Raw genomic sequence first — 13189 nt, 5'->3', positions numbered from 1 at the left:
AACTGACGTCGCAGCAAGACAGCAGCGTGGATGCTGAGAGCGGGCTCTGAACCAGGAATATCCTGAGAGATACCGGTACTAGGGTGCAGAGCAGTACTCCGAGAGAAGGGGCTGGTACACTCGTACACCAGGGGCAGAGTGGCACTCTGTGAGAGGGGCACCGGGGGCAAAGTGGACTTCTGAGAGAGTGGTAGTGGGGCACCGGGGGCAGAGTGACACTCTGAGAGAGGGACACCAGGGGGCAGAGTGACACTCTGAGAGAGGGACACCAGGGGGCAGAGTGGCCCTTTGAGAGAGGGACACCAGGGGGCAGAGTGGCCCTTTGAGAGAGGGACACCAGGGGGCAGAGTGACACTCTGAGAGAGGGACACCAGGGGGCAGAGTGACACTCTGAGAGAGGGACACCAGGGGGCACAGTGACCCTTTGAGAGAGGGGCACCGGGGGCAGAGTGACCCTTTGAGAGAGGGGCACCGGGGGCAGAGTGACCCTTTGAGAGAGGGGCACCGGGGGCAGAGTGACCCTTTGAGAGAGGGACACCAGGGGGCAGAGTGACCCTCTGAGAGAGGGACACCAGGGGGCAGAGTGACCCTCTGAGAGAGGGGCACCAGGGGGCAGAGTGACCCTCTGAGAGAGGGGCACCAGGGGGCAGAGTGACCCTCTGAGAGAGGGGTACCAGGGGCAGAGTGGCACCCTGACAGAAGTGGGCTTTGACAGAGTGACATCCCAACAGAGCAGTACATTGATAGAGGGGCATCAGGGACAAAGCAGAATTCAGAAACAGAGTGGCAGTGGGGACAGAGCAGCTGACCGGCACCTAGACCAGAGACCTGCAGAGACAACACTGAGATCTTGTTTGGAAAATAATCGTGGTAAGTTTTACTAGCGCTGATATCTCCTTCAGTGAGCAATAGTATCTGGTAAATGAAGAGTGGTGATGAAGTGGAGCAGTGTTTGTGTGAGCACCTCTCTGGAGAGAGGAATGCTATTAGTAGAGATGGTGTCACTTTTTGCTAGCTGCTACCCTCCCTCGCTTTCTCAAAGTATCTATCAAAAGCAACTTTTACCTCTCCCTTATACAATAAAGGTGTGTCAGAGAAACAGCTGGTATGGCAATATCTGTAGAGAGAAAATAGTTAAAGTTTTGACTCAGTGATCTATGTCAGAATTGAAGATAGTTGGAGAAGGGTAAATTAGACTGATCACAGTTTGGGTGGATGGTCTAGAGAATAGAGCAAATGGAGGTAGTGCCCAGAGAAAGTCCCGAAAAAAGAAAAGCGATTGCTGATAAGCTGAAAGAGAAATAATAGCTTGGTGGGCTGCTAATGGGAAGTGTGAATGTTTGAAATGGGTTATCTATACTGGGAGCAGCCCATACAGGACAGCACCTAGGGCTCTGGGGAAGGGAGTGAACAAAAGTCAGGGGGAGGGTTCACATTCTGTATTTATTAAACTCAATATTGAGTCTTGTAGGCTATATAAGGGACTGAGGCAGAAGCTGAGGTGGTGTTCCTCCAGCTTGCATTGAGCTTTGCTGGAGGACAGCAGTTTGCCTTATATTAAAATGCTGACTTGGGAACACTGAGGTATGTTGAAGTGGCAAGCAGGTGGCGGGCGAGAAACCTGGGGTAACGTTTTTGGATAGAGAGCAGGTATTTGGCAAAGTAATTACCCAGTCTGCTTTTAGTCTCCCCAGCGCAAAAGAGAATGTCTTGTAAGCGACGAATACAGTAGATTGGATTGAATGAAGTGTAAATAAATTGCTGCTTCACTGGGAAGATGTGTCTTGGGCTGTAAATAGTGAAGGAGAGAGGATGTAGACAGGCAAGTGTTCTATCTTCTGCAATTGCCTGGGAAGATGCAGTAGGAGTGTGTGGATGTGTAGGGTGCAGAGGAGGACTGGGCCAGAATGTCCCATGTGTCAGAGGGAACTGATCCTGCAGGGGAGAGGAATTACCACTTCTGTTCCTTCTACTTATGGTCTTGTATATCTCGTGGTGGCATCTTGCAAGAGATGGTGGAAATGGCATCTTGTGATTCTTTGGATGTGGTGGCTAGTGGGGTGGAAACCAAGGGGAACCTAATTTTGTTGTGGGAGGGAAAGGAATGCGCGAGAGCAAAAGTGCAGGAATGGATTGAGTATGGCTGAAGGCTCTGACAACCACGACAATATGGAACCCTGAAACATCTAACGCTCCCCCTGAGGAAGGTGGTATTATCATAACAGGTGCAATGTAGCTGGAGAAACTGGGAGAATGGGATGGAGTCCTTGCAGGAAGCAGGGTGTGAGGAAGTATAGTCAAGGTAACTGTGGGAGTCAGCAAGTTTGTAACTGAAATTGGTAGCCAGGCAGATCTATCCCTGACTTTGTAATCAAATTGCTGACAAGGGTGGTGCTGATGTTATATATCTTGCATTATTCTACCTGGACCCCTCTTATCTCCTACTGGACCATGACCACGTCAGTGAACATCAAGCTATTGTTTCAATGACCGTGGTCTTTGTTTAATCTGGGGATTTCTGCCCCATAGCTTCCCAACTCATAGTATCCCGATCCTGGATAGACTGCTACTACCTTCTTCCCAAAATCCACAAACAGGATTGCATGGTCACATCTGTCGTTTCAGCCTGTTCCTGCCCCACTGAACTTATTTCTTCCTACCTAGCTCAATTTTCTCTGCCCTTGTCCAATTCTTTTCCACTTACATATGTGAATCATCTGATGCTTTATGTCAGTGTCAAAATTTCCAGTTTGCTTACACCAGGGGCTTCCTCTTTACCATGGAGTCCCTCTACACATCTGTCTGCCATCAGGATGGTCTGAGTGCGCTCTGCTTCTTTCTTGAGCATAAGCCTGAACTGTCCCCGTCTCCCACCGGACTAGCTGAGCTCATCCTCACTCTAAATAACATGTTCTTTCACTCCCCTCACTTTCTTCCACTCAGAGGTGTGGCCAAGGATGTTGCATAGGCTGCAGGTATACCTGTCTCTTCGTGGAACATTCATTCCTCCAGCATTACTCATATCCCACCGGATAGCTCTTGCTCTGGTACATTAATGACCCCACCCCCCACCACCAAACCATCATCTCCCAGACCGTCCATAACCTCATCACCTCGGGGGATCTCCCATCCACCGCCTCCAACCTCATAGTCCCACAACCCCGCACCGCCCGCTTCTACATCCTGCCCAAAATCCACAAACCTGACTGCCCCAGCCGACCCATTGTCTCCGCCTGCTCCTGCCCCATCGAACTCACCTCAGCATACCTTGACACCGTCCTGTCCCCCTTAGTCCAAGAACTCCCCACCTACGTTCGGGACACCACCCATGTCCTCCACCTGCTCCATGATTTTCGCTTCCCCGGTCCCCAACGCCTTATTTTCACCATGGACATCCAGTCCCTGTACACCTCCATCCCCCATCACGAAGGACTCAAAGCCCTCCGCTTCTTCCTTTCCCGCCGTACCGACCAATACCCTTCCACTGATACCCTCCTTCGACTGACTGAACTGGTCCTCACCCTGAACAACTTCTCTTTCCAATCCTCCCACTTCCTCCAAACGAAAGGAGTAGCCATGGGCACCCGCATGGGCCCCAGCTATGCCTGCCTCTTCGTAGGATATGTGGAACAGTCCATCTTCCGCAACTACACTGGTCCCACCCCCCACCTTTTCCTCCGCTACATCGATGACTGTATTGGCACCGCCTCGTGCTCCCACGAGGAGGTTGAACAGTTCATCCACTTCACCAACACCTTCCACCCCGACCTCAAATTCACCTGGACAGTCTCAGATTCCTCCTTCCCCTTCCTCGACCTTTCTATTTCTATCTCAGGCGACCGAATCAACACGGACATCTACTACAAACCGACTGACTCCCACAGCTACCTGGACTACACCTCCTCCCACCCTGCCCCCTGTAAAAACGCCATCCCATTCTCCCAATTCCTTCGACTCCGCCGAATCTGCTCCCAGGAGGACCAGTTCCAAAAACGCACAACCCAGATGGCCTCCTTCTTCAAGGACCTCAATTTCCCCCCCCGACGTGGTCAACGATGCCCTCCACCGCATCTCTTCCACTTCCCGCTCCTCCACCCTTGAGCCCCGCCCCTCCAACCGCCACCAGGACAGAACCCCACTGGTCCTCACCTACCACCCCACCAATCTCCATGTACAGCGCATCATCCGCCGTCATTTCCGCCACCTCCAAACGGACCCCACCACCAAGGATATATTTCCCTCCCCTCCCCTATCAGCATTCCGTAAAGACCCACTCCCTCCGTGACTCCCTCGTCAGATCCACACCCCCCACCAACCCAACCTCCACTCCCGGCACCTTCCCCTGCAACTGCAGGAGGTGCAAGACTTGCGCCCACACCTCCCTCCAAGGCCCCAAAGGAAACTTCCATATCCGCCACAGATTCACCTGCACCTCCACACACATCATCTATTGCATCCTCTGCACCCGATGTGGCCTCCTCTATATTGGGGAGACAGGCCGGCTACTTGCGGAGCGTTTCAGAGAACACCTCTGGGACACCCGGACCAACCAACCCAACCACCCTGTGGCTCAACATTTCAACTCCCCCTCCCACTCCACCAAGGATATGCAGGTCTTTGGACTGCTCCATCGCCAGACCACAACAAAACGACAGTTGGAGGAAGAGCGCCTCATCTTCCGCCTAGGAACCCTCCAACCACAAGGGATGAACTCGGATTTCACCAGTTTCCTCATTTCCCCTCCCCCCACCTTGTCTCAGTCAAATCCATCGAATTCAGCACTGCCTTCCTAACCTGCAATCTTCTTCCTGACCTCTCTGCCCCCACCCGAGTCTGACCTATCACCCTCACCTTGACCTCTTTCCACCTATCACATTTCCGAAGCCCCTCCCCCAAGTCCCTCCTCCCTACCTTTTATCTTAGCCTGCTGGACAAACTTTCCTCATTCCTGAAGAAGGGCTTATGCCCAAAACGTCGATTCTCCTGTTCCCTGGATGCTGCCTGACCTGCTGCGCTTTTCCAGCAACACATTTTCAGCTCTGATCTCCAGCATCTGCAGACCTCACTTTCTCCCTACATTAATGACATAATTGGTGCTGCTTCTCTGTCTTGCCAGGAGTTGGAAAAAATGATCAATTTTGCTTGCAATGTCTACATTGCGTTCGCTTTCACCTGGCCCATTTCTGATTTGCTTACACTCCTTCCTCAAAATCTTTGTTTCCACATGTGGGAATATACTGGCTACATTACATACCCATCAAGTTCTACAGTTATCTTGACTGTTCATCTTTTCAGACTGCTTCCAGTAAGGACTCCATCCCATTCTTCCTGATTCTCCTTCTCTGTCGTATCTTCCACAGGGCGGCCCTCACAAATATCCACCTCTCTCCTGAACCGAGGATTCACTGTCACCATGGTTTACAGAGCTCTCGGTCATGTCTGATACATTTTTTTGCACTTCTGTCCTCGGCCATTCCCCCACTCCCACAACAATGATAGGGTTCCCAGGTTCTTGGTTTCTGCACCACAAGCCTTCTCAGCCAAAAAACCCATAAGCTGCCATTTCTGCCACCTCTTTTGTCAGCACTCCGCATGGTCTCTTTCCTCCAGGATACCGTGGTCAACTCTTCCTCCACTTCCAATACCTTCTCCTGACGCCATGGCACTTTTCCATGCATTTGTAGAAGATGCAGCACTTGCCCATTTACCACATCATTATCCAAGGCTCAAGACACATCTTCTCGGTGAAGCAGCCATTTATTCAATCAAGTCTTTTCTTTTATACGCTCATGGGACTTGGACGTTACTGGCTAGGCCAGCATTTGTCGTCCGCCCTTGTTGCCTGTGAGGAGGTGGTGATGAACTGTCTTCTTGAACCACTGTGTTGTAGGTTGACCCACAATGCTGCTGGGTTGGGATTTCCAACATTTTGACCCAGCAACAGCGAAGGAACAGCAATATCTTTCTAAGTCTGGTAGCAGTGTGAGGTCAAGTAGAGTAGACAGGAATGTGGAATTTGAAACGCTGATAGACCCAGTCTTGGTCTTACTGAATGGCAGATCAGGCTTGAGGGGTTGAATGGCCTACTTCTGTTCTTATTTCATAAGGTTGTATGAAGCTGTGGAAGAGAGTTTTAGCAACAAGATATTGCTTAGCCAGAAACCTTTGTAAGTCAGTTAGGGCAGGTGTGATGGGTGAACAGGAACTCAGTGCAAGTAAGGCATGAATAGGAGTTTCGAGTGTCCTCAAGGTTGCAAAGGGTAGAAAAAGGGACGGTATCCAGGATTAGTCTAACATAAAGCTAACAAACACAAGGGAAAAGGTTTCAGCAGAAGGTTTTCCAAGGCAAAGTGAGTACTGCAGATGCTGGAGATCAGAGTCAAGATTGGAGTGGTGCTAAAAAAGTGCAGCAGGTCAGGCAGCATCCGAGGAGGAGGAAAATCGACTTTTCGAGCAAAAGCCCTTCATCAGGAAGGGCTTTTGCCCGAAAAGTCGATTTTCCTCCTCCTCCTCAGATGCTGCCTGACCTGCTGTACTTTTTTAGCACCACTCCAATCTTGACAGAAGATTTTTCCAAGTTGGGGTCGAATGTGAAATCAAAAGTTGTGACCCATCTGGTTCAAAGACAAACCTGCTATGGAGAGAAAGTTCTTCAAAGCAACTTATGGCAGGGAGTGAAGACAATAGCTTTGATATTTTCAAAAACTTTTCAAAACTTACTAATATTTTCAAGTATTTAAGCACAGGATATTTCCAATTATCCAGGATTGGAAAACAAACAAAATTACCATGACAATTCTGAAAGAGGAGAGGGATTGAGGGTTGGTGGTGGGTTAGACCTGTGTGTTGTCATCGACCACCTTGAATTTCTGCAGCGTATGTAGTGTGGAACACCTACAGTTCTGTTAAGATTGGAGTTCCAGAATTATAATCCAATGACTGTGATGGATAATTCTTGGGTGGTAATAATCCCACCCATTTTTCCTTCACCATCTAGACAGTAGAGGTTGGCACCTCATCAAACACTGGCAAACAGTTGCAATCAAGTAGGCTGCTTTTTTCTGAATGATATTAAGCTTCTTGGTGTTTATGGAGCTGCACTCGAGGCAAGTAGAGAATATTCCGTCAATTTGGACTTTGGTCTTTTAGATGGAGGAAGGCTTTGAAGAATCCGGAAGTGAGTAATTTTCTGCAGAATTCCTTGCCTCTGGCCTTCTGTTGTAGTTGCAACATTTTTTTTGACTGGTCCAGTTCAGCATATTGTCAATGGTAATAACTAGGATGTGTCAATGAACATCACGGTTGATTGTGTGGCTGCAGTGATGGTAGTGTTGTTGAAAATCAAGGGTCATTGTGTGGTTTGAATGTCACTTGCCACTAACAGCTCAAGCCTAAATGTTCAGGTCATGCTGTATATGGATGTTTAACAGAGCCATAGAGTTATACAGCATGGAAATAGACCCTTCAGTCCAATTCGTCCATGCTGACTAAGTTTCCCAAACTAAACTAGTCCCATCTGCCTGCATTTGGCCCATATCCCTCTAAACCTTTCCTATTTAGGTACCTATCCAAATGTCTTTTAAATGTTGTAACTGTGTCTGCTCTACCGTTTCCTCTGGCAGTTCATTCCACATTGCACACTGTCTGTATAAAAGAAAAGTTACCCCCTCAGGTCCCTATACTTGGATTTAAATAGCAAAAACCATTTGAGATTTGCAAATGTTTTGTTGTAAATTTACATACTTAAGAGCTGGGCTTTTGTGGCCAGTGGCAGTCTTTCTACCTCTGGGTTAGAGGTCTGGATTCAAGTCCTACCTGAGTCCAATCATGGACTCTATCATGATACCTCTGAGCAGGTTGATTTAAAAATATCTAAAATCTCCAATATAATTAAATTTAAATCTGGTTGTATGCTCGCCATCTGCTTTCTTCCTTAGTGGTTTATGCCTAAGTGGGACCTGCAAACAAAAAAAGTAATGTATGACTGAAATATTACATAATTTGTCTGTGAGGAAGCAAATTTAATAATTCACCTCTGCACTTAATATTTTGATCTTGGATGTGATTGTATTTGGTAATTTATAAAGTTAGTAATAAGGATTTAGAAATAAAAAGGGTAACTGGCACAAGACCATATGAGGAGAGGCAACTCTTATTCAGTGAAGAGGAAAAATTGAAGATTAATTTTCAAAATACTTTGTTTGGGAATTGTGCATTTTAATTGGAATGTTGCAACTGATGCTCCATTATTTAAGGAAAAAAAAGAGAAAAACCGGCTGATGACAAACATTGTGTCAGTAATGGAGTGTTGCTTGCTTACTTTCATTGCTTAGTTTAATTAGACTTTACTCTACAAGTGAAATGAATTTCATTTTCCAGATTAAAATGAAACTGATTCAAATTAATTTACAGATGTCGGGAATAACAAAGTTAAGTCAAAAGCGACCATTTTCAGAAGATGATGATTCATTTCTTAATGCGTAAGTGCAGTTCTTCAAACAGTTGAAATTTTAAACTTGTAGTGAGAATTCCTTCTGATAGTTTACAAGATGAATAGTTAAACATTTGATTTTCAATGCATTAGATTGTTTTAATTTGTTTTGTTTAAAATGTAATCTCTATAAAATTGAATAACCCCTACTTACAAGACCTGTTGTGCATCAATCTGCAGTGATAGGCTACTATTTCTATCAGTCTGTTTTCAGTTAAGAATCAAGTATTTTTAATTAACATTTCTTGTGCTTAATGTTTGCCTTTACATAAATATGTATATGTATTGATATATGAAAACTGCTTAAATTATGAATCTTCAAGATTTTTATTTTGCAAAAATTCATCAACATAATGACTATAAACTAGGACTGAAATTGGCATGTGGTGAGTATCCTTTCTCAACCATCCTCAGTGTAGCAGTCCAAGGCCCTATCAGCTGAATGCCTGAACTTTGCAGAAAATAGCAGCTGGCTGGTAGTGAGAGCCAGACAATTTGTGGGGCATTTGTATCACTGCACTCCTGAGATCTGTCACAGGGAGCCTTTCTCCTCCTGGACCGATGGGCCTGTATACGTATACTTAAAACAATAAAATGTATTTGAGTGGTTAGGATTAAACAAAGAGATGTAGAAGCAGACTTTGGCCATTCAGCCCATCAAACTTGCTGTGCCATTCAATGAGATAACGGCTAATCTGATAATTGTCAACTTCGCATTGCTTTACTTTATTTCCCCTTAATCCTTGATTCTCTTACTGATTTTAAAACTGAGTACTTCAGTCTTGAATATACTTAATGATCCAGTCCACACACTTCTACAGATTCACTATCCTCTGAGAGAAGACATTCCTCATGACCTCTGTCTTAAAGGGTGACTCTTCACCTAAGATTCTGCCTTCGGGACCTAGATTCTCCCACAATCAATCTGTCTGCATTTATCCTATCATCTTCCCTAAGGACCTTGCATGTATTAATATGGTCTCCTCTCATTCTTATAAACTCCAAAGCACCCAGACCACTTAACCTCTCCTCATTTTAAAAAAAAAACTCTCAAAACCCACAGTTGGCCAAGTGAACCTACTTTGCACATTTCTGCATTCTTTCTTCATGACAAATAGTATTTTGATCGGTTCTTTCTGCCAAAATACATAAGCTTAAATTTTCTGACATTGTATTCCATAGGTCAAGTTTTTATCCACTTGCTTATGCTGGCTGTGGACACTGTGTCATCATCACTGCTTCCTTTCCTACCTATTTTTGTGTCATCTTTGAACTTGGCGCTGGTAAATTCACTTCCATCATACAAGTCATTAATGTATATTGAAAATAATTGTTGGCCCCGACACTGATCCCGGTGGCTAAAGTCACCCAAATCTTTTTCAACAAATTCTTATATCTCATTCAAAGCTGTCATGTAAAGATTGGAGCTGGCTGGCAATGAAAATACTATATTTTTTTCTGTCAGGGTAGGGTGTGTTGAGGTAGTGGGAAATGGGAGGGAAAAGGCAAAGTGATGTCTAACGTCACAAAAAGAGATTTTGGGTGCAAAAGTGATATGTTGATAGGTAGGTAATCCTGATTTTATTTTTTGAGCAGGGCCAGTTTGGATCCCATTGCCTTGGGAAACTGTAATAAAGCCACAAACTACCCTGATACTGACTTGGCTGTTTTTCTAAGCGCTCCCAAAATCTCACACATGTTGCAAGTTGAATGAAAGGTGTTCCATGAAATGACATTAGGGGAAGTTAGATCATCAAATTAAGAACAGTATTGGATAGGCATGTGATGGGTCGGTCAGACAGGACAAGCAGAAGTCAACACATGAATGAAGGTGTTAGCCAAATTGGGGTTATCTGATCACTGGCATTAGACTTTTTTATGTGCTGTGTCCTAGACCATCTATGTACATAGATAAAAATGTGATAATGCCATCTGTTTAATATATATAAATTGTGAATAGAGATACTTTGTTGTAGGGACTTGAGAGTGATGGATTGGGATCAGCTGGTGGTCGAAACCCACAGCCTGTATCGTAGAAATTAGGACTGATCTCTCTGAGCTTGAGGTTGAGAAATACTTGTGTTGGGGCTGTTACTGTAGACCCTAAATAAAAGAAATGCATAACACCTTGGACTATATTTGTTTTTTCCTACAGTGAGATATGATTATCTGCTAAAGAACTGGGGTGTAATGATGTACTACAAATGATTGATAATTTCAAAATTCTACAATGAAATGGAATGTTTTGCAGCATTACCCAAGAATTATTCTAGATTGTTCTTTTGCACCCTGTACAATACTAATGGGCAGAAAAAAAGCCATGTTTTTATATTGAACTATCCAGACACATTCCAAGCAAAATATGTATGCTGTTTGGATGGGGCAATACTGGCTGATTTTTCTGATTAGGCAGTATCAATCGAGTTAGTAGTAAATATCCTGGTTGCTCTGATTCAGCAAACAAAAATCTTTTGTAAAGAATCCAGTAAACCCTCGATGGAAAGTATAGACAGGGTTAAATTTGATGTTTCTGCAATTGAATCGGCTGGATGGTTTCTTTCCTCAGCTATAGCTCAAGAATAGGTGACTTGAATGAGTTAGCTTTCGCAGCGTATAGTATGGCGGTTGTCCATAGAGCATGAGTCACTGCATTTGGAAAAGAAAGAGAATGGAATGGAATGTATTCTTTTATATGACATTATTTTCTATTGAATTGGTTATAATTATCTTTGCATAGAACTTCAGAATCTGATTCTGAAGAAGAGGAGGAGGAAGAATGGATTCCAAAAAATAAAATTGCAAGGAAACCAAAGAAATCTACAGCAAGACCAATGATTGCAAAAAGGCAAGTCAAGTCTAAAGCAGGAAGTACAGATATAAAAAAGACATCGGTGAAAAGATCTCCAAAAAAGACAGCAGTTAAAAAGAACAGGAAAAATACACCAGAAAAGACCAAAGTGGATCCTACTGTAATGGTAAGGAAACGTACACCGTCAGGTTTCAAGAGCATATTTAGTATTGGGCATCCTGGTAATGCACTGACATATTGTGTCTGTGGAATAAGATATGAGATCATACAACCATATTTCTCATCTTGGTTGTATCATCTGTGGGAAGTAAAAGTTGCTTCTTGCAAAGTGGAAAATGGGGAAAAAAGAAAGACAAACTCTCTTTTTTTAATTCCGTTTCAAGCAGCTTGCTTCAGAGTGACTGTCACAAATCTTGAGACCACTATGCCTTTGTTTAGAGATCTCAGTTAATGGTGGGGTAGGGAAAGTCAGCAGAATAAACAAGTATCATATTACCAGCTGTCTGCAATCTGGTACACCAAAGCACATCTCCTGAGAACGTTATATTTTTTAATCATCCAAAGTTTGCTGTTATCTCTCTTCAGAATTGGTTATTTGGAGAAAAATCCCTGAATGGAAACATTTGTCAGTCCCGCTAGATCCAAACAACTGCCACCACCCTCCTCTCACCTCCTACATTTCATTCATTGCTGGTGATGTATTGTCATTCTTGGTGAAATTGGTTGAGCAAACACAGCTAGGGAACAAAACCTGTGACAAAAAGGCAAAATACAGCAGATGCCAGAACTCTGAACTGAAATCGACACTAGCTCGAGATACTTGGCAGATCATGCAGGGATCTCTGTTGACTAAAAACTGAGTTAACATTTCTGGCTTATAAAATTTCAAGACTTGTGACTTCCACTTTATATGGACAATACCGAACAATGAGCTGCCAAAGGGTTGATGAATAAGGAAATGACAAAGTTGAGCATTCACATTGTCAATCTTCAGGGAAGTAGGTGCTACAGGATATTTCTGTGTACCCAAGCATATTTGAATTCTGGGCCTAAGTTTAATCTTTTTTTTTAAATTAGTTCATGCTAAAATAGGTTTATGTACCAACATAATGAGTGATATGTTCTTTTACAAAGATTTGCAACTTTGAAATGCTTTAAAATAATTGAAATAATTAAAAATTTGCCACAATTATAAATAAAGTTAAAATGCTGAATGATGGTGGATATATCCAAATTGTAAGATAATGCAGAATTGATAAATTAACTTTTAAAATGTGCTCATGGAAACTCCAAGCTGCTGTTTATCCAGTTAAATGTTGGAGTTCTTGATTTGATTCCCAGTTACATTAATCTGGTAGGACCCTAGATTATGAAAGGGAAAATTTTTGCAGCTCCCACATCTGAATGATAAACAGCAATTGCAGGTTCTATAAAGAGAAAGTGCAAGATAGCAGACGATGACAAATCTCTCCCAGATCGTCTCAATGCCTTCTGTGCTCGCTTTGAGCAGAATTTCGGCAGAGGTAATACCTATTCTGACAAGTCCTAATGAACCTATCCCAATAGTCACTGCGTCAGAGGTCAGATCAGTTTTCATGCCGTGCGCTCAGAGCATGCGCCAACTGGCAGAGATCTTCTCTGACATGTTCAACCTCTCCCTGCAGAGGCCGCTGTCCCTGCCTGTTTCAAGAGGGCCAACATCATCCCTGTGCCTAAGAAGGCTCATGCAGCATGTCTCAATGACTACCGCCCAGTGGCCCTAACTTCGGTGGTCATGAAGTGCTTTGAAAGGCTGGTGTGGCATTAATCAACTCCAGCCTTCCCACTACTCTTGACCCACTCTAATTTGCTTATCCACGTTAGATGCCGTATCACTTGCCCTTCACTCC

The 13189-nt window shown here is 44.3% G+C and overlaps 1 protein-coding gene across 1 annotated transcript in view; it reads left to right on the top strand.

Moving 5' to 3' along the window:
* The first annotated feature begins 658 nt into the window (after positions 1–658).
* srbd1 (S1 RNA binding domain 1) overlaps positions 659–13189 on the top strand; it is a 273132-nt gene continuing 260601 nt past the window's right edge. Inside the window, exons 1-3 of the mRNA XM_043695659.2 lie at positions 659–870; positions 8413–8480; positions 11229–11466. Coding sequence (XP_043551594.2) covers positions 8413–8480; positions 11229–11466 — 306 coding nt within the window. The 5' untranslated portion in view covers positions 659–870. The remainder of the gene's footprint in view (positions 871–8412; positions 8481–11228; positions 11467–13189) is intronic.

Source organism: Chiloscyllium plagiosum, unplaced genomic scaffold (genome assembly GCF_037043375.1).
Source record: "Chiloscyllium plagiosum isolate Xiang-an unplaced genomic scaffold, Cpla_swu_hap1 HiC_scaffold_10, whole genome shotgun sequence".
Classification (NCBI taxonomy): Eukaryota; Metazoa; Chordata; class Chondrichthyes; order Orectolobiformes; family Hemiscylliidae; genus Chiloscyllium; species Chiloscyllium plagiosum.
Note: the sequence above shows the minus strand (reverse complement) of the source record. Positions and strands in the feature narration are given on the sequence as shown.